Raw genomic sequence first — 24,933 nt, forward strand, 5'->3', positions numbered from 1 at the left:
AGTATTTTTGATTGTTAACACTCGCTCGGAGCTGTTACACGCAACAACGTCATTAACGACGCCAGGTGTGCGTCACGAATTCTGTGACCACGACATCTCGTTAGCGATGTTATTGCGTGTAAATGGGCCTTTAGTGTAGGGAACTGCCGCTGCAGGTTTTGCTGGGGCTGTTGGAATGTGCAGCTCTGATGACTTTGGCCCTCTGCAAGTATGGTACTACCCCAGCAGGTGTATGGTGCAGTAGAAGTTGGAAGAAGGATTCCAGACAGATATTCAGTGCAACTAGTTTACTCACTGGTTGCCCGAGGCCGGCTGGTTTCATCTCCAGGTCCCCTTCGTCCCAGTGCCAGTCTGGTTCTCTGGTACCTTCTTCCCCTGAACCTGTCTCTGGTAAGTGGGTTCCCGTGGTATGGAACACTGGGGGTCCCCGGTTTGTGGTTTGTCTACCTCTGTCCGCCTGATGGTAGCGTGAAACCTGTGGGGATGGAGTCTCTGGTCCTGTCCCCGGCTCTCTCTTTGCTACTGAGTCTTCAGATTCTTTAGTGTCAGCAAGGTCATTGATGGTCCCCTTTGCTGTGCAGGTGTTAACAGGTCGGCTTGAAGCTCTTTTCTGTCCTAGGGTCCTGTACCCCATCGGTGCATAGTTCTGGGAGTACTCCACCGGCAACTACCTCTCCTGGGTACCAGGTCACCGTCAACCCGAGTCAGGGAGTCACTTCACTTCTACCTTTACACTTCCATAGTCAACTCTGAATTTTTTCTTAGTTAGACTAGACTGACTACTGACTTCCTGTGCTCCCAACTGCTCTCCACAGTCTGCCAATCCTACCTGGTCAACTAGTGGACTGGAGTGGCTCCACCACTAGGTGGGCATCCATGGTCCCACCCTAGCTGGGTACCTTTGTATTGGGGATTGTTGGGAAAAACTGGGATTACCTGGGTTTTTGGTGTTACTGGCACTGGGGTTCTGGGTCCCTGCATCCTTGCGGGAATGCAGAACCTTGTAGCACCCTGAGGTTTCAGGGGTGCTACAAAGACATGGACAACACAGAATGTAACAAAACTATTTAATAAAATCACTACATTTGAAATGCATTACAAAGGTGCGTATATAATAAGAGCACTATCTGTTCTAATATGCCTGCTGAATATGCTTTCACAATGTATCAAAAATTAACATGTGAACCAAATAAGCATAAAAAGTTAAATACTCCATGTAACAAAACATACTCACAAAAATTATGATGGTCTAATAAAACTTCAATGTATAAGTCATAATGTAGGCATTGCAAGAGTATGAATACCTCAAACAACCTTGAGCTGGATTGTTTGTGCTCAATTAAAGTAAATAAAGATAAATACATATGGCATCCACAACAATAATGGAAACTATAACCATTAAAAAAGCTCACAAATCCTAAGTGTCAAAAAGAAAAAACGGATATGCTGCATGGGCTATGGGAATGTGAGACAATCGCTAGGTTCTGGAACCAAGTCAGACTATTTGCCCAGTCAACATGGGGAATTTTCAGCAAACTAGACTTAATGGTGTGGATTTTCCACTCCTTTGAGGGAGGAGTAGGAGGAGGACCGAGCACGCAGGAAAAGAGGAAATACGCAATAACGCATGACATAGCCATGATAGCTAAGCGTTGCATCTTAAAACACTGGATTCAAAGGGAGGGCCCATCCATAAAGGAGGTTGTGGGCGAACTACACAACCTTCTGAAGTGGGAAAAACTAGAAGCGGAGAGGGATAAAGATGGGTTGACAGCCAAGTTTTTTGTGAGATGGAGACATTTTATTGAAAGCCAATTCACACAGGGAGAAATAATTAACCTGATGGCACCTTTTGTTCACTCGGAGTGGTATATCCTGAGCGATATCCAGGACAGCCTGGGTAAACTGAGAATCACCTAGGAGGGGGCTCTGGCGGGAGGGGGAGACGAGACGGTTGGGAATACCAAGACACGCTAGCAAAATTGAAATCATTCAGGGACGACACAGAGATTTAACGAATTGTATTGCATATGTTATATTATATTTCATTACCTATGTTTTGGTTTAATGTTACTGTATACTATCTTAAATCGAACAGCAACATGGAACTCCAAATTGGGGTATCACCCACCTCTATGTCACATTTTGTCAGACGAATGTTCTTCTTTTGCAATGATACTTGTCATGTTTTTACAAATTTGAAAAATCAATAAAAATATTTTTGAAAAAAAAAAAGCTCACAAGATGGATCAGTGAAAGGTGGGTATAAGGGTGCTGCGTAATCAATATCAAAACCTGTTAAAAAGGGGTGGACCTATTCCTGGTGCAGCCGGTAGCCCAGAAAAGAGGGGGAGCTTCACAACTAGAACAGGTCCATGGACCATAATAAATATTGTAAAAGGCTGGGGTCCGACTGGCTCACCAAGAAGCTGGTGAATAGAGATGAGTGATGTTCGAGGCTCGAGGTTCGCCAATTTCATGTTCAAGTGATTTTGGGGGGTGTTCGAGACGTTCGATGAACTCAAGCTTTTTGCTAAAAGCTCGACAGTTCAAGTTATGTTCGAGAACGGTTCGACCAACAAAAACGTGGATTTTCACAGTAAGGCTATGTGCACACGTTGCTGTCTGCATATGTCCTGCATCCGCAGCACAATCACTCTCTCTTTCCTACTCACCGATCACGGGCGTCTCACTGCACGGGTGTCACAAATCTGCGGCGTCTTTTCCTCTTTTGAAAATGGCTGCCGCTTCATTATTCAATCAGTTATTCCGTGCTTTCCCCGCACACCAGCGCCCATGATTGGTTGCAGTCAGACACGCCCCCACGATGAGTGATGGCTATCTCACTGCAACCAATCACAGGTCTATAATTGCGGGTCTATATCATGCAGTAAAATAAAATAAAAAAAAAATGCGTTCCCCCCATATTTGATACCAGCCAGGATAAAGCCACACGGCTGGAGGCTGGTACTGTCAGGATGGGGAGTGCCACGTTATGGGGAGCCCACCACCCTAACAATATCACCCATCAGCCACCCAGAATTGCCGCATCCATTAGATGCGACAGTCCCGGGACTCCACCCAGCTCATCCCAAATTGCCCTGGTGTGGTGGCAATCGGGGTAATAATGAGTTAATCATGACAGGCATCTCCCGGAGATACCTTCCATGATTAAACTGTAAGTGAAAGTAAAGAAACACACACAGCGAAAAATCCTTTATTTGGAATAAAAGGCAAAAAACACATCCTTTTTCATCATTTTATTAAAATCCCCAAATACCCCTCCAGGTCCGAAGTAATCCACACGACACTGTCAGCTCTGCTACAGAACACGAGTGCTCTGTGTCCGCTCCACGTAGTACATGAAGAGAATCACGCTGTCACCTCAGACTTCCGTCTGCTTTGCAGACCTCAAGATAACAAAATCTGCCTATGTTCCTCATTGGAGCCAGTGGCTGAATGGATAGAGCGCTCGCCTAAGAAGCATAACCTCACGAGTTCAAGTCCCGGCTGTGTCGGTAAATAATTTTTTTTATTTTAAATTAATTAATTATTATTCTTTATTTATAATTGTATTTTAATTATGCACAGAGGGGAGCAGCCGGACATCAGCTGTGAGCCACTTTACGGAATGAGGCTGCATTCATTCTCTCTCTGTCTGTCTTTCTTTCTGTTTTTCTTTCTGTCTTTCTTTCTGTCTTTCTTTCTGTTTTTCTGTCTTTCTTTCTATCTTTCTTTCTGTCTTTCTTTGTCTTTATTTCTGTCTTTCTTTCTTTCTTTCTGTCTTGCTTTCTGTTTTTCTTTCTGTCTTTCTTTCTGTCTTTCTTTCTGTCTTTCTTTCTGTCTTTCTTTCTGGCTTTCTATCTTTCTGTCTTTCTATCTTTCTGTCTTTCTATGTTTCTGTCTTTCTCTCTCTTTCTCTTTCTTTCTTTCTTTGTCTTTCTTTCTGTCTTTCTTTATTTCTTTATTTCTTTTTTTATTGCACTGATGCATCAGCTGATTGTATAAAAGCCGTTTATACAATCAGCTGCCGTGTCGTGTGACTCAGGCCCTTGAACCTGACACATCATCTGATCTCTTTGCCTTCCAGAAAACCGATCAGATGATATTGGATCCGGATTGGACGGCGCGGGACCCTTGACCCAGGATTACTGCGGAGGGGGGGTTCTTTATTTCAATAAAGATGGAGTCACTAATTGTGTTGTGTTTTCTTTCTAATAATACTTGTCTGTGTGTTGTGTTTTTTTTATCTGTACTAGAAATTCATGGTGGCCATGTCTAATATTGGCGTGACCCCATGAATTTCGGGCTTAGGGCCAGTTGATAATATACAGCTAGCCCTAACCTCATTATTACCCAGCGAGCCACCCGTCACCAGGGCAGCTGGAAGAGTTGGATATAGCGCCAGAAGATGGCGCTTCTATGAAAGCGCCATTTTCTGGGGCGGCTCATGACTGCAATTCGCAGCAGGGGTGCCCAGAAAGCTTGGGCACCCTGAGCTGCGGATTCCAATCCCCAGCTGCCTACAGTCATATGAAAAAGTTTGGGCACCCCTATTAATGTTAACCTTCTTTCTTTATAACAATTTGGGTTTTTGCAACAGCTATTTCAGTTTCATATATCTAATAACTGATGGACTCAGTAATATTTCTGGAATGAAATGAGGTTTATTGTACAGAAAATGTGCAATCCGCATTTAAACAAAATTTGACCGGTGCAAAAGTATGGGCACCCTTATCAATTTCTTGGTTTGAACACTTCTAACTACTTTTTATTGACTTACCAAAGCACTAAATTGGTTTTGTAACCTCATTGAGCTTTGAACTTCATAGGCAGGTGTATCCAATCATGAGAAAAGGTATTTAAGGTGGCCACTTGCAAGTTGTTCTCCTATTTGAATCTCCTATGAAGAGTGGCATCATGGGCTCCTCAAAACAACTCTCAAATGATCTGAAAACAAAGATTATTCAACATAGTTGTTCAGGGGAAGGATACAAAAAGTTGTCTCAGAGATTTAAACTGTCAGTTTCCACTGTGAGGAACATAGTAAGGAAATGGAAGAACACAGGTACAGTTCTTGTTAAGCCCAGAAGTGGCAGGCCAAGAAAAATATCAGAAAGGCAGAGAAGAAGTATGGTGAGAACAGTCAAGGACAATCCACAAACCACCTCCAAAGACCTGCAACATCATCTTGCTGCAGATGGTGTCAATGTGCATCAGTCAACAATACAGCACACTTTGCACAAGGAGAAGCTGTATGGGAGAGTGATGCGAAAGAAGCCATTTCTGCAAGCAAGCCACAAACAGAGTCGCCTGAGGTATGCAAAAGCACATTTGGACAAGCCAGTTACATTTTGGAAGAAGGTCCTGTGGACTGATGAAACAAAAATTAAGGTGTTTGGTCATACAAAAAAGCGTTATGCATAGAGGCAAAAAAACACGGCATTCCAACAAAAGCACTTGCTACCCTCAGTAAAATTTGGTGGAGGTTCCATCATGCTTTGGGGCTGTGTGGCCGATGCCGCCACCGGGAAGGTTGTTAAGGTTGAGGGTCGCATGGATTCAACTCAGTATCAGCAGATTCTTGACAATAATGTGCAAGAATCAGTGATGAATTTGAAGTTACGCAGGGGATGGATATTTCAGCAAGACAATGATCCAAAACACCGCTCCAAATCTACTCAGGCATTCATGCAGAGGAACAAATGCAATGTTCTGGAATGGCCATCCCAGTCCCCAGACCTGAATATCATTGAACATCTGTGGGATAATTTGAAGCATGCTGTCCATGCTCGGCGACCATCAAACTTAACTGAACTGGAATTGTTTTGTAAACAGTAATGGTTAAATATACCTACATCCAGGATCCAGGAACTGCTAGGAAAAGCTACAGGAAGCGACTAGAGGCTGTTATTTTTGCAAAAGGAGGATCTACAAACTATTAATGTCACTTTTATGTTGAGGTGCCCATACTTTTGCACCAGTCAAATTTTGTTTAAATGCGGATTGCACATTTTCTGTTAGTACAATAAACCTAATTTCAATCCAGAAAAATTACTCAGTCCATCAGTTATTAGATATATGAAACTGAAATAGCTATTGCAAAAACCCAAATTGTTATAAAGAAAAAAGGTTAACATTAATAGGGGTGCCCAAACTTTTTCATATGACTGTAGTTGTACCTGGCTGGACACAAAAATTGCGCGAAGCCCACATCATTTTTTATTTTAAAATATTTCATGAAATTCATGAAATAATTTAAAAAAAAAAAAAAAAAAAAAGGTCTTCCCAATATTTTCTGTTCCCAGCCGGGTACAAATAGGCAGCTGGGGGTTGGGGGCAGCCCGTAGCTGCCTGCTGTACCTGGCTAGCATACAAAAACATGGTGAAGCCCACATAATTTTTTTGGGGGGCAAAAAACACCTGCATACAGTCCTGGATGGAGTATGCTGAGCCTTGTAGTTCTGCAGCTGCTGTCTGTATGGAGGAGAGCAGACAACAGCTGCAGAACGACAAGGCTCAGCATGTTCCATTCACTAGTGTATGCAGGAGAGCAGACAGCATCTGCAGAACTACAAGGCTCAGCATACTCCATCCAGGACTGTATGCAGGAGTTTTTTGCCCACCAAAAAAATGACGTGGGCTTTGCCATATTTTTGTACGCTAGCCAGGTAAAGCAGGCAGGTACGGCTGCCCCCAACCCCCAGCTGCCTATTTGTACCTGGCTGGGAACAAAAAAATAGGGAAGCCCTTTTTTTAATTATTTCATAAATTTCATGAAATAATTAATAAAAAAACAAAAAAACAAAACATGAGCTTCGCCACATTTTTGTGTCCAGCCAGGTACAAGTAGGCAGCTGGGGATTGGAATCTGCAGCACAGGTTGGCCTGAGCTTTCTGGGCACCTCTGCTGCGAATTGCCCACCCCAGAAAATAGCGCTTTCATAGAAGCGCCATCATCTGGCGCTGTATCCAACTCTTCCAGCAGCCCTGAAGCCAGGTGGCTTGCTGGGTAATCATGAGTTAATACTAGCTTTGTTTTACTAGCTAGTATTAAGCTAGAGATTCTTAATGTCAGGCAAGTTTGACCCGGCCATTAAGAATCTCCAATAAAGGGTTAAAAAAAAACCCGCAGAGAAAAAATTCTTTAATAGAAATAAATACACAGACACATTAGAGACTCCATGTTTATTACGCCCTGTCAGCCCTCCATGATCCATGGTCTTCTGTCTTCTTTCTCCTTCAACCCATGCAGCTCTGCAACATCAGACAGCACTGCATGGGAGGAAGACGCTGCTGCTCCCCGTGCAGTCTAATCACTCAGTGAGTGAGCGAGCAGAGGCTGCAGACTGTAAGCGGTGACGTCACCGCCGACAAGCGGGTTGCTATAGCAACGGTGATCTCTGTTATTGACCGGCTGTGGAAGCCGGTGAATAACGGAATGGGGAAGCTGACCATGTGCCAGAGCATTTTGCCGGTATACGGAGATGCTGGAACGATCACCGCATACCAGTGAGATGCAATGACAGGACCTAGCATGACGTCATAGCTATGTGACCAGTCTGTAGCCAATGAGAAAATAGACACGTAACTGGTCACATGCTTTTTTTAACGTCACGGAAGGTCCTATCATTAGTGCTGGTTACCGGGAAGACGCAGCGATTATCGGAAGGAAAAGCATCGGGAGACAGTGCAGGACGAGTCGCGGGGACCTGTAAGTGTAATGGCAATGTTTATTAACTGTATGTGTACATTTATAATGTGTTTTTATGTGTTTGCCTCCCATTGTTTTCAATGGGGTTTGAGAGGTTCGTCGAACGGTTCTCGAACGGGGCCTCCGTTCAACAAACCGAACCGAACTCAAGCCTTCAGAAGCTCGCTCATCTCTACTGGTGAATCCCTCTGGGCCTCGACTTCAGTAAGATGTCCTACCTATTCAAAAGCTCACTGCAGCTCTGCAATATACTCTGTTTCCTGAGCTGAGGGGACATTAGGAAGATGGAGGTCATACAGATATATATATATATATATATATATATATATATATGTGTGTGTGTGTGTGTGTGTGTGTGTTTGTCTGCATATATGTGTACGTGCCTGTAAGTATATAGTATACAGTACAGACCAAAAGTTTGGACACACCTTCTCATCTCTAGAACAACTATTAAGAGGAGACTTTGTGCAGCAGGCATTCATGGTAAAATAGCTGCTAGGAAACCACTGATAAGAACAGGCAACAGGCAGAAGAGACTTGTTTGGGCTAAAGAACACAAGGAATGGACATTAGACCAATGGAACTCTGTGCTTTGGTCTGATGAGTCCAAATTGGAGATCCAACCACCGTGTCTTTGTAGAAAAGGTGAACGGATGGACTCTACATGGCTGGTTCCTACCGTGAAGCATGGAGGAGGAGGTGTGATGGTGTGGAGGTGCTTTGCTGGTGAAACTGTTGTGGATTTTTTCAAAAATTGAAGGCATACTGAACCAGCATGGCTACCACAGCATCTTGCAGCAGCATGCTATCCCATCCGGTTTGCGTTTAGTTGGACCATCATTTATTTTTCAACAGGACAATGACCCCAAACACACCTCCAGGCTGTGTAAGGGCTATTTGACTAAGAAGGAGAGTAATGGGGTGCTAAGCAAGATGACCTGGCCTCCACAGTTACCAGACCTGAATCCAATCGAGATGGTTTGGGGTGAGCTGGACCGCAGAGTGAAGGCAAAAGGGCCAACAAGTGCTAAGTATCTCTGGGAACTCTTTTAAGACTATTGGAAGACTATTTCCAGTGACTACCTCTTGAAGCTCATCAAGAAAATGCCAAGAGTGTACAAAGCATTAATCAAAGCAAAAGGTGGCTACTTTGAAGAACCTAGAATATAAGACATATTTTCAGTTGTTTCACACTTTTTTAAGTATTTCATTCCACATGTTTTCATTCATAGTTTTGATGTCTTCAATGTGAATCTACAATTTTTAGAGTCATGAAAATAAAGAAAACTCTTTGAATGAGAAGGTGTGTCCAAACTTTTGGTCTGTACTGTATGTGCCTGTTCCTGTATATACAGTCATGACCGAAAGTGATGGCACCTATGAAATTGTTCCAGAAAATGAAGTACGAGAGCAAAAACTTTTGGCCATGACTATATGGGTATGTGCCTGTGTGTATATATAGTATATGTGCCTGTGTATATATATGTGTGTATATGCCTGTAAAAATGGTATGTGTTTATGCCTGTGTATATGTGTGTTTATATATAAAATATGTACCTATGTGCATGTGTATGTGTATATAGTATGTATGTATCTGTTTGTATATATGTGTGTACTAGAGATGAGCGAACCGGCCGTGTTCGGCTCGAGTTCGGTTCGTCGAACGGAGGTCTCGTTCGAGTTCAGTTCGGCGAACGTTCGACGAACCGAACTCGAACCAATAGGATATAATGGGAGGCAATCACAAACACATAAAAACGCATTATAAATATACACATACAGTTAATAAACATTGCCATAACACTTACCGGTCCCCGCTATCCCTCCTGCACTCTGTTTCCTGCCGCTATTCCATCCGATGATCGCTGAATCCTCCCGGTGACCAGCACTGCCAGCAGTGATGCAGGACCTATCGTGACGTCAAAATAGCCATGTGACCAGTCACGTGGCTATTATCTCATTGGCTATAGACTGGTCACATGACTATGATGCGTCATGTAGGACCTGTCATTGCACTCTCCGGTACACGGTGCACATTTGTGTATCGCCGTGTACCAGCGACATGCTCTAGCACACAGTCGACTCCCCGTTCCGTTAGGGACCGGCTGACACAGCCGGTCATTAAGGGAGATCACCGTTGCCATAGCCACGCAGTTAGCGGTGACGTCACCGCTAACCGCGGCTCCGGGAGCACCATTGCTATGGTAAAGCGTATGTCAGCGTTACCGCTGTTACCGCTGACAGCCAGCAGCACTGATCACTCACGGAGTGAAGGCAGCACGCTGCTTCCCGTGCAGCCTTCACGGAGTGAAGGCTGCACGGGAAGCAGCGTCTTCCCCCATGCAGCAGTGATGGAGCAGAGCTGCATTTGTTGAACGAGAAAGACAGAAGAACATGGATCATGGAGGGCTGACAGGGGGTAATAAAGATGGAGTCTCTAATGTGTCTGTGTATTTATTTCTATTAAAGTATTTTTTTTCTGTGTGGTGTCTTTTTGTTAACCCTTTATTGGAGATTCTTAATGGCCGGGTCAAACGTGCCTGACATTAAGAATCTCTGGCTTAATACTAGCTAGTAAAACAAAGCTAGTATTAACTCATTATTACCCAACAAGCCACCCGGCTTCAGGGCTGTTGGAAGAGTTGGATACAGCGCCAGATGATGGCGCTTCTATGAAAGCGCCATTTTCTGGGGCGGCTGCGGACTGCAATTCGCAGCAGAGGCGCCCAGAAACCTCGGGCTAACCTGTGCTGCGGATTCCAATCCCCAGCTGCCTTGTTGTACCTGGCTGGACACAAAAATGAGGCGAAGCCCACGTCATTTGTTTTTTAATTATTTCATGAAATAAGTGAAATAATTTAAAAAACCGGGCTTCCCTATATTTTCGGTTCCCAGCCGGGTACATATAGGCAACTGGGGGTTGGAGGCAGCCCATGGCTGCCTGCTGTACCTGGCTAGCATACAAAAATATGGCGAAGCCCACGTCATTTTTTTGGTGGGCAAAAAACTTCTGCATACAGTCCTGGATGGAGTATGCTGAGCCTTGTCGTTCTGCAGCTACTGTCTGCTCTTGTCCATACAGACAGACAGCAGCTGCAGAACTGCAAGGCTCAGCATACTCCATCCAGGACTGTATGCAGAAGTTTTTTGCCCCCTGAAAAAATTATGTGGGCTTCGCCATATTTTTGTATGCTAGCCAGGTACAGCAGGCAGGTACGGCTGCCCCCAACCCCCAGTTGCCTATTTGTACCCGGCTGGGAACCAAAAATAAAGGGAAGCCCTTTTTTTATTATTTCATGAATTTCATGAAATAATTAGAAAACAAATGACGTAGGCTTCGCCCCATTTTTGTGTCCAGCCAGGTACAACTAGGCAGCTGGGGATTGGAATCCGCAACACAGGTTGGCCTGAGCTTTCTGGGCCCCACTGCTGCGAATTGCAGTCTTTAGCCGCCTCAGAAAATGGCACTTTCATAGAAGCGCCATCTTCTGGCGCTGTATCCAACTCTTCCAGCACCTGCCTGCTATACCTGGCTAGCATACAAAAATATGGCGAAGCTCACGTCCTTTTTTTGTAGTTTTTTGGCAAAAAAAATAAAAAATGCTTCCCTGGATTTTCCATTGCCAGTGAAGGTAACACCAAACAGTGGGGGTTAGCAGCCAGTAGCTGCTTGGATTACCCTTAGCTAGCAATACAAAAAATGCAGCAGGAGCCCATATATATTTTTTTTAATTACTTATTTAAATAACTAAAAACAAAATGGGCTTCCCTGTATTTTGATTGCTGGACATCACAGTGCTGTAAAAATAAATCTTTAAAAAAAATGACGTAGCGCTCCACGGTATTTTTGATTCTCAGCGCAGATAAAGCAGACAGCTATGGGTTGCCACTCCCATCTGCCTGCCGTTACCTTGGTTGGCAATCAAAATACAGGGAAACCCATTAATTTTTTCTATTTAAAAAATAGTTAAAAAAAAATGACGTTGGGTCCCCCCATTTTTGATAGCCAGCTAGGGTAAAGCAGACGGCTGTAGCCTGAAAACCACAGCTGGCAGCTTTACCGTGGTTGGGGATCCAATGTGGAGGTCCCCCCAGGCTCTTTTTTTATAATTATTTTATAAATATTAATAATTACACAAAAAAGTAGGGTCCCCCCCAAATTGGATCACCAGCCAAGGTAAAGCGGACAGCTGTGGTCTGGTATTCTCAGGGTGGGAAGCTCCATAGTTATTGGGCCTTCACAGCCTAAAAATAGCAGGCCGCAGGCACCCCAGACATGGCGCATCCACTAGATGCGCCAATCCTGGCGCTTCACCCCAGCTCATCCTGTGCCCTGGTGCAGTGGCAAACGGGGTAATAAATCGGTTTGATACTAGCTGTAAAGTCACCTGAGATCAAGCCCAGCAGTTTGTGATGTCATGGCGTCTATTAGATACCCAACATCATAAACTGTCAGTACTAATAAAAAAAAAATCGACAAAAGAAATTTATTTGAAAAAACAGTCCCCAAAACATTTCCTCTTTCTCCAATTTAGTAAGAAAAAAAATAAAGGGGTCCCACGACGACTCTGGACCGTCTAGAATATGGGGGGGAGACACTCAGGGAACGTATCCCCCATTTTCTAGGAGTGCAGACCCTTCATGTGAGGAGTGTGGGTGCAATGAATCTGCACTCACTCTCCCCGGGTCGACAGCAGCAGAGTCCATGTCGTAATGGTTGCTACCAAAGCTGCAATGCCCTGCTCATGAGGTAAGGGAATGCCTAATCAGGAGAACTATTCTACATTTCCAAATATTGGTATTTGCTGATATTATTTCTATTCCACCTACTATATATTGGGGATAGGATCTTGGAGATGGAATACCCCTTTAAGTCCAGTTATCCAGCTGAATGAATACTTAACAACAGAGCTCGCTATTTAGATGTGTTTTCTTGTGGCGTATAACGGACTCTCATGTTTGGTAGTCATTCAGCAGGGAAACTATAAAAGCAAATCCCTCCATTTGGAAATTTAGTATATAGCTCTCCTGATCAATTATGTTCCTTACGTCATGAGCAGGGGATTGCAGTAATAATAATAATTTATTCATTTATATAGCGTTATTAATTCCATAGCGCTGTACGTCTTTGGAGTGTGGGAGGAAACCCACGCAAACACGGGGAGAAAATACAAACTCCTTGCAGATGGTGCCCTTGATGAGAATTGAACCCAGGACCTCAGTGCTGCAAGACTGCAGTGCTAACCACTGAGCCACCGTGCCGCCCATTTAGCTTACAGATGCATAACCACCACTCACTGTGTCTGAACACAGGAAGCTGAGCTGACAGGCGCTCTGTGCATGCGGCAGCGTCTATTGTGAAGGAGAGGGCCGTGGGGGGATCAACGCTGCACGGGTACCGTGGGACACCGGGGAACACCGGTGGGGTTATAGGGGGTGACCTGGCAGGGCCTGGGGAGGAGTTTTCTGTCGCATGTGTCATGGCACATGCGACAGAAATGAGAGGAGTAGGGTGAATGCGGCCGGTGCGCTGCTGTGCGCGCGGCCATCTTGGATTTCTGGGAGGGCATCAGGGGGGGCACTTTGACGACACCGGGGGACCGGAGGGGACCGGGGAGGAGATTTATCATGTTTGTTCATGCCAGATGGGAGATAAATAATTTTTTACCGGCGCTGTCATTTACTGTAACGTGATCATCGGTGTACGGTGTATACCTGTGATCACGTGAGCGGGGACCGGAAAAACCGTCCTGAATCATGATCTCCAGGGTCTCAGCTAGCCCTGAAACCCCGGAGATTTTCTGACGCTGGGGGGCGTTATTCACTTATTTCTGCCTGCTGTTTATAAACGGCAGATCAGAATAAGGCTACATTAACACGACCGATCCATTTTTGCGGTCTGCAAAAAACAGTCCATTTTTTTTCATGGGTGCATCCGTGTGGCATCCGTTTCCGTTCCGTAGACGGTCCGTATGTCATCTGTTTGTCATCCGTGTGCCTTCCATTTTTTTTGTGTACTGCAAAAAAACTGAAGGAGGGAAAATGCATAAATTTACCCAGGATCCATAGCTTCATCCTACATGAGGCGGTCACATGTTCACTCCAGTGACATTTTCTACTGCTTTTCACAGCGTAGAGCGCTCTGGTGATTTTCTTGTGCTTGTGCACATCATATCAGTCTTTTCTGTCATTATAATGGCAGAAAGACACATTATGTCCCACTCTTCTGCATTTTGTAATTTTGCACCCTTTGGTGCCTTTCATGTGGCACTAAGGGGTGCTTAGCTTTGTATTTAGCCAAAAAAATGAAAAAAAAAATGACATAGGGTTCCCCCTATTTTTGTAGCCAGCTAGGGTAAAGCAGATGGCTGCAGCCTGCAGACCACAGCTGGCAACCTCACCTTGGCTGGTAATCCAAAACTGAGGGCACCCCACGCTGTTATTTTAAATTAAATAAATAATTAAAAAAAAAAAACACGTAGGGGTCCCCCCAAAATTGGATCACCAGCCAAGGTAAAGCAGACAGCTGGGGTCTGATATTCTCAGACTAGGGAGGTCCATGGTTATTGGACTCTCCCCATCCTAAAAATAGCAGGCCGCAGCCGCCCCAGAAGTGGCACATCCATTAGATGTGCCAATCCTGGTGCTTCGCCCCAGTTCATCCCGCGTCCCGGTGCGGTGGCAAACGGGGTAATATATGGGGTTAATACCAGATGTGTAATGTCACCTGGCATCAAGCCCTGGGGTTGGTGAGGTCAGGCGTCTATCAGATACCCGACATCACAAACCCAGTCAGTAATAAAAAAAAATAGACGACAAACACATTTTTATTTGAAAAAACACTCCCCAATACATTCCCTCTTTAACTAATTTATTAGAAAGAAAAACAAATCCAGGTCTGGTGTAATCCAAGGGGTTGCCATGACAATCCACACTGTCCCAGTCAATGAAGAGCAGGATGTTCCCCATTGGCTGGGAGAGCAGTGCAGTGACCTGAGCTAACATCAATGGGTCAGCCCAGGTCACTGTAGGGGATGACAAGTGCTGCTGTCAGCGAGGTACATTACCTGCGCTGATCTCTTGCACTGCTGACAGCACCTGTCACTGAGTTCAATGACCGCCGCCTTCACAGCCAAGTATCGTGAGCGGCCCGTGACGTCACCGCTAGTCAGTCTCGGGTCGGAAGCGAGAGAAGGTGATGTGACAAGCGGCGGCCATGGAGGACAGTGACAGCGCTGAGATCGGGACTTCATCACCGCAGGTAAGCCAAGCGGGACCATGTGTGCAGAGTGCAGGTGGGCGGAGCCATGTGTGCTGGCAGCGGAGTGCGAAGTGGGTGGCGCTGAGGACGTCAGTGTCGTGGACTGCTTGGCTTGGGACAGGTGAGTGTGAGTGTGTGTGTGTGTGTGTGTGTGTGTGTACATGCCGCATGCAGGAGGGGGCGGAGTGAGCTGAGCGGGGAAGTGTGGGCTTCCTGCACGTAACTAGGATAAACATCGGGTTACTAACCAAAGCGCTTTGCTTGGATACCCGATGTTTATCTTGGTTACCAGCTTCTGGCAGGCTGCCAGCGATGGCTCCTGCACACTGTAGCTGTAAAAAGCCCTGCTTTTTGCTGCTAGAACCGTTCTCGAACGTATCTAGAACTATCGAGCTTTAGCAAAAAGCTCGAGTTCTAGTTCGATCTAGAACAGCCCCCAAAATCACTCGAGCCGCGAACTGGAGAACCTCGAACCGCGAACCGCTCTCAACTCTAGTGTGTACACTACTCACAAAAAGTTAGGGATATTTAACTTTTGGGTGAAATTTCAGGATGATCCTAAAATGCACCCTAACCTGTTCAGGTGAATCTAATGTCACCTTCTCTAAACTTTTGAATACACATGTCTGACTGTACAATGTTTCAGTACTTTTTGGAGAACTTGCTGTTCTCGAATAAGGAGCTTAATAGCAAAATTCACAACAGGTGTTTGATCCATGAATCCATAATTGTGCACATGCTCTGTTTGTTTGGGTTTATCTGAAGTAAATGTTCATGGTGTGTCCTGCATTTCTGTGATGTGTGTGATGTACTAGTGTGATGTTTATAATATGTGCACTCTGTGATGTGTGCACTGTTTTTATCTAAGGGTGGCTTTACACGCTGCGTCATCGCTAGCCGATGCTAGCGATGGCGAGCGTGATAGCACCCGCCCCTATCGTTATGCCGATATGTGAAGATCGCTGCCATAGCGAACATTATCGCTACGGCAGCGTCACACGTACTTACCTGCTCGGCGACGTCGCTGTGACCGGTGAACTGCCTCCTTTCTAAGGGAGCGGTTCGCTCAGCGTCACAGCGACGTTACTAAGCGGCCGCCCAATTAAAGCGGAGTGGCGGAGATGAGCGGGACGAACATCCCACCCACCTTCTTCCTTCCTTCCTCATTGCCGGCAGGACGCAGGTAAGGAGAGGTTCCTCGTTCCTGCGGCGTCACACGTAGCGATGTGTGCTGCCGCAGGGACGAGGATCATCTTCGCCCAAGCGACAGCAGCAATAATTGGGAGAGGACCCCCATGTCAACGAGGAGCGATTTTGGACGTTTTTGCAACGATCCAAAATCGCTCCTAGGAATCACACACGAGATCGCTACAGCGGCCGGATGTGCGTCACAAAATCCGTGACCCCAACGTAGCGTATAAAGCCCGCTTAAGGGAATGCTTTTCTCCTTGTGGAGTCATATAACAAGTCTCATTAAAGGGTCAATTTTGACTTAGATTGCTACTATAGAACTCCAGTAGGTGGCACTAGAGTTCATCTACTTCCTCCCTGAAGACACAATTTGCACTGTTTTTGTGTGACATCTCTTATGTGCTTGTGTGACATATAGAATGTGTACGCTGTACTTGTGTGACGTGTAAAATGTGTGTTCTGTACTGATGTGATACGTGTGCAGTGCACTTGTAGGACATGTGCATTGTGATTTTCTGATGTGTGTCCAACATAATCTTTATTATATTATTGTTACGTAAAGGGATTTCTGTTTTAATTCCTTTAATGCCCTTATGCTAGTGTTAGGGAAAACAATAAAATCAGGATTCCTTATCCTTCTTGAGCCAGCTATTCCTCTTTTCTACTTCTCTGTCTTTGTTTTCAGGCTACAGCTGTGATGTCATGACTACATCATGTGACTGCTGGAGCCAATCACTGAGCTCAGCAGTCACACCCAGGTGAATGGCATAAGTTGCTGAGCCCTGTAATTAGCTAAAGTGGTCACAGTAGCTGAGAGACATCACTAGGCTAGGTGAAAATGAGTAACCGATTTTATTTTTTCCCTAGCGCAAGACATTTAGCACAAAAACCTAAAATGGAAGATCCCTCTAAGAATGACGGGAGCTCATACACAATTCTTGTGCAAGGGGCCTGTATTAAGTCTTACACATTGAATTGTATTAGACCAATGTTTCTTGGAGTATTTTTTGTTACATGAGTATTTAACTCTTTATTGTTATTTGGTTTGCATATAAATTATATATACACCTTGTGAATGCATATTCAGCAGGCAGGTTAGGACAGGTGGTGATCTTATTGTAGACACACCTTTGTAGTATATTTGTAAACATGTTTTTTTTAAATGGTTTTAATTTCTCGGTTATCCATTTCTTCCCTTTAATAAAGATTATATGGTGATCCCTAAGCACTTGCATACGTTTTCTTCTTTTTCACTAGCGTGGAATTGGAACACAACCCTGACCTCCTGGGACAGCAGACATCTCCAGAATTTAGGACTGTCCCACTGGATCTGAGATGATTGGTAGCTGTTGTTATTGGATTGTGCTATCTTCACAATGATCCTCTGGACTGCCCTTTCTATCTGGATGCCAACCTGTTAACACCTGCACAGCAAGGGGACCATCAAGGACCTTGCTTACCCTAAAGAATCCGAAGACTCAGTAGCAAAGGGAGAATCGGGGATAGGACCAGAGGCTCCAACCCCACAGGGTTCACGCTACCGTCAGGTGGACAGAAGTGGACAAACCACAGAACGGGGACCCCCAGTTGTTCTATACCACGGGGACCCACTTACCAGAGACAGATGCAGGGAAAGAAGGTACCAGAGAACCAAACTGGCACTGGGACGAAGGGGACCTGGAGGCGAAACCAGCCGACCTCGGGCAACCAGTTAATATCTATCAGCAGTGAGTAAACCAGTTGCACTGAATACTTGTGTGGAGTACCTTCTTCTGTTGCCCACCGAACCATACACCCTCTGGGGCAATACTCTACTTGCGGAGGGACTACCATTCTAGCTGCCAATACCACCAGCCCCAGTAGAGACATTCTGCAGCGGTGGTTCCCTACACTTAGCCGCAACACCGCAAGTGGAGTCACAAGTGAACATTATCTTATTTTCCCCTGTAAATATTTTCATTACAAAAAGGGCCCAGGGCACGGAACTGGGTAACTGCCACCATCGTGTTATTCCCAAGAGAGACATTGCCCGGAACAGAGTACCCCATATCCCTGGGTGCTACACACTGCCAAACTGTGGTTTTATGGAATATGCAATATCACTGGCGGACACAGACTGGAATGGGATTCTTTGCAAGAATAATATATGGGCCTTTTGCAGTCCAAGAGCTCATCATAATGCCAAATTTCAACTGCTTTGGAGGTAGAAGGTGGCTGTGGCTGCACAGACTGCACCACTGGTATGTCTGCCCTTGTACAGTATAGAGGCCCCTACTACTGTACCAATTTATTATTTCTACATTGTAGAATTGATATGTTAAAGTTTTTACACCACAAAACTGTCATAAAACACTTTGAAAAGTCGCACATTTTTTTGTGCAATGCAAAGCTGCGCCAATATTTTGTGGCTTTTAGCATTTTTACTCAATTTTCAGGCACCAAAATGGGCATAGCTAAGGAGGGTCTGGGATAGGACAGTGCATGCCGGTCAAATTCTTCAAAAGTAGTGGCGCTTGTTAAGCTAGAAATGTTACCTTAGTCCTTGACTGCCTTAAGGTGGTTACATCTCATTTTCTTGTGCATAAAAATTGCCGGGCTATATAAATATTACAAACTGCAATGCAAACATAAAGCAATACATGCTTCTGAAAGCAGCAAGAGGAAATTTCCAAAATTATTCTGGGTGTACCACTCAATACTTGAGTTCAATAATGTAGCCATTATATAAAACAAACTGTAAGCAAACAATACGCCCAAGAAGAACTGAAAAAACAGTCGATCATCCATTGGTGGTAATAAATCCACCATTTAGGGCTGATCCTTGTAGTTTGAATTCACAGCATCTGCATTATAAAAGTAAATTAAAGGGGATGATAGGTGGAAACATGTTATCACCTACCCATAGGCTTAGAGGGGAGTTGATCATTTTTTTGATCGGTGTGGGTTTGGACACTGGGACCAGCCGAACAGAGAATTTTTATCTCCATTGTAGAAGAGACTGAAGTACGTATGCCTGACCTCCACTCCATTCATTCCCTATAGGGTTGCTGGAAATATGCAAGTGAACGGCAGACTTATAGGGAATGATTAAAGTGGCGGTCAGGCGTGCTCCATTTTACATAGGGGATAAAAGCTCCCCTTTGCGATCGTTTGGACAGGTGGCCTGCTTTCAATAGACAATGCCTTTAAATAGGTTTCAGTGTAAAATTCATTCATCAAGCAGCTTAATAATAGTACGAGAATAGTAAATTTACCTGCAGCAACAGCCGATAATGTAACAAGCAGCCACAGTCGCGCGTGGAAAGACATTTCGATGGTGTTCTCTCTTCGGAGCTCGAGGTGTCAATGAACAGAGCCACTGAAGATACTACAACTGAATTCAGAAAAACATGCTAACACTTTGCAGTGTAAAAGAATCTCACATATTTAGCCAAATGCCTCAAATATCTACATTCCTACCATTCATGCTGATAGCAAACGTGTTTGCCCTGTTTTTGTTCTCTAAGCCATTGTACAAGTGCTCCGCTAGCAAGGGGCTTGCATTTGTGCATTGTTTTGTTACCATTGAAATGTTACCAAACCTGTCATCCGAAATATCCGTCCAGGAAATATGTGAAACCTTTTCTTTTTTTGGTTTCAGGGCAAAACTAGTATTTCTCTGTCTTTAAGACACTGCTCTCCTTTTTCTGAATAGAATATAGCATGCAGTATTCTGTTCTGTATATCGGATAAGATTCACCTATGGGTGTACAATAAACCCCCACATCTCATACAGATCAGCCATTAAAACATCAGTTCCATATATGTCACGCACATAACAAAATAGCGATAATTAACCTAATGGTGAATAAACGTCAAACGTGATGGACCTATGTGTCTTTTGAACCTATGTACAGTTAGGTCCAGAAATATTTGGACAGTGACACAATTTTCGCGAGTTGGGCTCTGCATGCCACCACATTGGATTTGAAATGAAACCTCTACAACAGAATTCAAGTGCAGATTGTAACGTTTAATTTGAAGGTTTGAACAAAAATATCTGATAGAAATTGTAGGAATTGTACACATTTCTTTACAAACACTCCACATTTTAGGAGGTCAAAAGTAATTGGACAAATAAACCAAACCCAAACAAAATATTTTTATTTTCAATATTTTGTTGCGAATCCTTTGGAGGCAATCACTGCCTTAAGTCTGGAACCCATGGACATCACCAAACGCTGGGTTTCCTCCTTCTTAATGCTTTGCCAGGCCTTTACAGCCACAGCCTTCAGGTCTTGCTTGTTTGTGGGTCTTTCCGTCTTAAGTCTGGATTTGAGCAAGTGAAATGCATGCTCAATTGGGTTAAGATCTGGTGATTGACTTGGCCATTGCAGAATGTTCCACTTTTTTGCACTCATGAACTCCTGGGTAGCTTTGGCTGTATGCTTGGGGTCATTGTCCATCTGTACTATGAAGCGCCGTCCGATCAACTTTGCGGCATTTGGCTGAATCTGGGCTGAAAGTATATCCCGGTACACTTCAGAATTCATCCGGCTACTCTTGTCTGCTGTTATGTCATCAATAAACACAAGTGACCCAGTGCCATTGAAAGCCATGCATGCCCATGCCATCACGTTGCCTCCACCATGTTTTACAGAGGATGTGGTGTGCCTTGGATCATGTGCCGTTCCCTTTCTTCTCCAAACTTTTTTCTTCCCATCATTCTGGTACAGGTTGATCTTTGTCTCATCTGTCCATAGAATACTTTTCCAGAACTGAGCTGGCTTCATGAGGTGTTTTTCAGCAAATTTAACTCTGGTCTGTCTATTTTTGGAATTGATGAATGGTTTGCAACAAATAAATGGCTTTCAATGGCACTGGGTCACTTGTGTTTATTGATGACATAACAGCAGACAAGAGTAGCCGGATGAATTCTGAAGTGTACCGGGATATACTTTCAGCCCAGATTCAGCCAAATGCCGCAAAGTTGCTCAAATCCAGACTTAAGACGGAAAGACCCACAAACAAGCAAGACCTGAAGGCTGCGGTTGTAAAGGCCTGGCAAAGCATTAAGAAGGAGGAAACCCAGCGTTTGGTGATGTCCATGGGTTCCAGACTTAAGGCAGTGATTGCCTCCAAAGGATTTGCAGCAAAATATTGAAAATAAAAATATTTTGTTTGGGTTTGGTTTATTTGTCCAATTACTTTTGACCTCCTAAAATGTGGAGTGTTTGTAAAGAAATGTGTACAATTCCTACAATTTCTATCAGATATTTTTGTTCAAACCTTCAAATTAAACGTTACAATCTGCACTTGAATTCTGTTGTAGAGATTTCATTTCAAATCCAATGTGGTGGCATGCAGAGCCCAACTCGCGAAAATTGTGTCACTGTCCAAATATTTCTGGACCTAACTGTATATATATATATATATATATATACACACATACATACATACACACATATATATATTGTGAGGTATCAACCGGCTGTATTACAAAGGGCTGGTATGTTTTGCAGAAGCGTGGATGCTCTGCAATGTGAAGCTGGCTGGGACCTGTGGTTCCACAGGATTGCATTACATGCAGAGCCATGGAAGGGTGTGTGATGCTGATTACACACTCCTTACCACCTGTGGGTGTGGCTCCAGGGGTTAAAGCAATCCTTTCTCTGAACCTGGGTGGAGTGTGTCTAGGGCAGTCTAGAGAGAGACTGGCTCTAGATGTCCAGTGTGTGGACTGGAAACAAGCGAGAGCAGAGCCGAGAGCTCTGGGTGTTTCAGCCTGTGTGGAGGTTGAACACAAGGCTCTGATATTGAGTCTGAGGTGAGTGCAGCCAGGCCAGGGCTGTAGGGCCGAATCTCTCCGGAAGGAGAGACAGACAGGGGTCTGCAGAGGGCCCTGGGTGCTGGAAGGAACCTCGGCTAGAGCTGTACGCTGGCAGGTGCCAGAGAGTGGGGAAGTTGCTAAACTTCCATTATGGACTTGTAATGGACTGGATGCCCACGGTACGTGGATCGTTTATGTTTAAGAGCAGTTTATGCTGAGAGTGTTTTTAAATAAACTGCTGGAATTGTTCTAAAGAAACTGTGTGCATATGTTGCTGAAGCTACCTCACACCGTTGCAAGTGAGTGGAACCCCCACGTTGCAGGGCGCAACGTTACAATATATATACTGTATATATATATATATATATATATATATATATATATTGTATACTATAGCACATAGTGGGTCTTAAAAATGATATTTGCAGTGGTAATTGTGGTATCAAGGGAACAGGGTGGTATCTTCAAGACAGCAAAATAAATCTGTGCTGAAAAGTTCATAGCCATAGAGTTTGGGTTCAATCTGTGATGTTTGTATATTAGGCCAGATGAGTTGTATTTTAATGGTACCAGTTAGGAGAAGAAATTATGCATTGAAAAACTTAATTAGTTATGTGGGGATAGGAAAAACAGCAATCCCGATTTTTTTTTTGTTTTATTTATCCTTTTTTAAAGGAGTTATCCGACATACACTCCAAAAAAAATTGTAAGCTAATCTGTGCTGTATTGTCATATAAATCACCCCTACATTGTTATTTTCTGTTTTCTAACTTTTGTTTCTCTTGAATTCACACTTTATTCCCTGCAGCTCTTATTTACATTTAGCTCCAACAAACATGACAATTTCCTGTATTCTTGGTTGCCAAACCTCAGTTAGAGCTGTCACCGCCCAGCCTCAGTGTACAGGAACGCCCCCTGCCCGGCCTCAGTGTACAGGAACGCCCCCTGCCCGGCCTCAGTGTCCAGGAACGCCCCCTGCCCGGCCTCAGTGTACAGGAACGCCCCCTGCCCGGCCTCAGTGTACAGGAACGCCCCCTGCCCGGCCTCAGTGTACAGGAACGCCCCCTGCCCGGCCTCAGTGTACAGGAACGCCCCCTGCCCGGCCTCAGTGTACAGGAACGCCCCCTGCCCTCCCTCTGCACATTCAATGGCTGTCAGTATTCTGCCCAGCACCTGACCTCTCAGCATGTGACAGAGCAGAGATCCAGCTTCTCTCATCAGTGACACAGCAATCAGCTCACATCCCATCCACAATGGTAACAGAAAGAGATGTTCCTCACCCCTTATAGATAAATGAATACTGTGTAAGGCAGACTATATATAGCACCCAATGTGAGTCTATAGTAGATATATACGCCATGTATGTATGGTACATGTGTGTGTGTGTGCGTGGTTTGTGTCATATAGTTATGTGTATACATATACATTATATATATATATATATATATATATATATATATATATATATATATATACATATATATATATATATACACACACACAGATTCTCCAGGCTTATCCCTCTATGTGTCACTATATGAATTGAATACAAGACACGCACTTCATCTTCCTCACAAGGCAAAGTGTGCCTTAGGCCTTGTGCGCACGTGTGCGTATTTCATGCCTTTACGCTGCATCGAGCACTGCAGCGTAAACGTATGCGTCCTTCGTCCCCAGCACTATACTAACACTGTCCTTTGATACTATAGTAACCAATCACAGCTGAGATTAATAAACTGTAGTTCCAGGCTCCATTCACTTTAATGGAGTCATGTTTTTTGGAGAGTGACTGTAAAGCGCAGGGTTCAATTTTCATGTGAAACCGTAGTCTACGACGTTCCCTGGGTCACATGGGTCATCTGTGCAAAAAAAACGTTATTGTAAATGAGAGCGGATTCCTTTAGCGGACATACACACACACACGGTGGATGCAGCGGTGGCCGCGGGTAACCTCAGTGACAGCTCAGCTGATCGCGATACTCACCTCATTTGCTGTGTGGAGCTGACAGGAGCGGCGGCTGAGTAGCGCGATCAGCTGGACTGTCACTGAGGTTACCCGCGGCCACCGCTGCATCCAGGTAACCTCAGTGACAGCTCAGCCGATCGCGCGGCTGTCTTCATTAGCTGCGTGGAGGTGACCGTAGCGGCGGTGTATTATGCAGCTCCTGTCACCTGCATGCAGCAGAGCTGGATGCGACGCTGGAGGAACGTGGATTACGCCGGACAAGGAGGGCTTTGTTGTGGGTAATAAATTGGTAATGAGGGAATTTGTTAGTGTTTTTTATTTCTAATAAAGGATTTTTCGGGTGTGTGTGTTTTTTAACTGTAATTTACAGATTAATCATGGAAGGTATCTCGGTCAGACGCCTGACATGATTAATCTAGGACTTATTGGCAGCTATGGGCTGCCAATAAGTCCTTATTACCCCGATTTGCCAATGCAACAGGGCAAATCGGGAATAGCCGGGTACAGTCCCAGAACTGTCGCATCTAATGTATGCGGCAATTCTGAGCGGCGCTGGCTGATATTGTTAGGCTGGGGGGCTCCCCATAACGTGGGGCTACCCATCCTGAGAATACCAGCCTTCAGCCTTATGGCTTTATCTGGCTGGTATTAAAATAGGGGGGACCTCACGCCGGATTTTTTAATTATTTATTTATTTATTTTACTGCACAGTATAGACACGCCCACCGGCTGCTGTGATTGGGTGCAGTGAGACACCTGTCACTCAGCGTGGGGGCGTGTCTCACTGCAACCAATCATAGGCGGGGAAAAGCTGGGAATACGAGATTGTTTAATGAGCGGCCGACTTTTTCAAAAAAGGAAAAGCCGCTGGAGCAGAGTGAACGCCGTGCAGAGCCGGGGATCGGGGATCGTTGAGTATGAGAGAGGGGGGGAAACTTCAGTCACTCGGGGGATTAGCGGTCACCGGTGAATCCTTCACAGGTGACCGCTAA

The 24,933-nt window shown here is 44.7% G+C and overlaps 1 protein-coding gene across 1 annotated transcript in view; it reads right to left on the bottom strand.

Moving 5' to 3' along the window:
• LOC142290244 (uroplakin-3b-like) overlaps positions 1–24,933 on the bottom strand; it is a 104,181-nt gene that overhangs the window by 40,189 nt on the left and 39,059 nt on the right. The window contains exon 2 of the mRNA XM_075334194.1: positions 19,421–19,539. Within this exon, the coding sequence (XP_075190309.1) occupies positions 19,421–19,475 (55 nt within the window). The 5' untranslated portion in view covers positions 19,476–19,539. The remainder of the gene's footprint in view (positions 1–19,420; positions 19,540–24,933) is intronic.

The sequence above is a fragment of the Anomaloglossus baeobatrachus genome, chromosome 2, assembly GCF_048569485.1.
Source record: "Anomaloglossus baeobatrachus isolate aAnoBae1 chromosome 2, aAnoBae1.hap1, whole genome shotgun sequence".
In the NCBI taxonomy this organism is placed as follows: Eukaryota; Metazoa; Chordata; class Amphibia; order Anura; family Aromobatidae; genus Anomaloglossus; species Anomaloglossus baeobatrachus.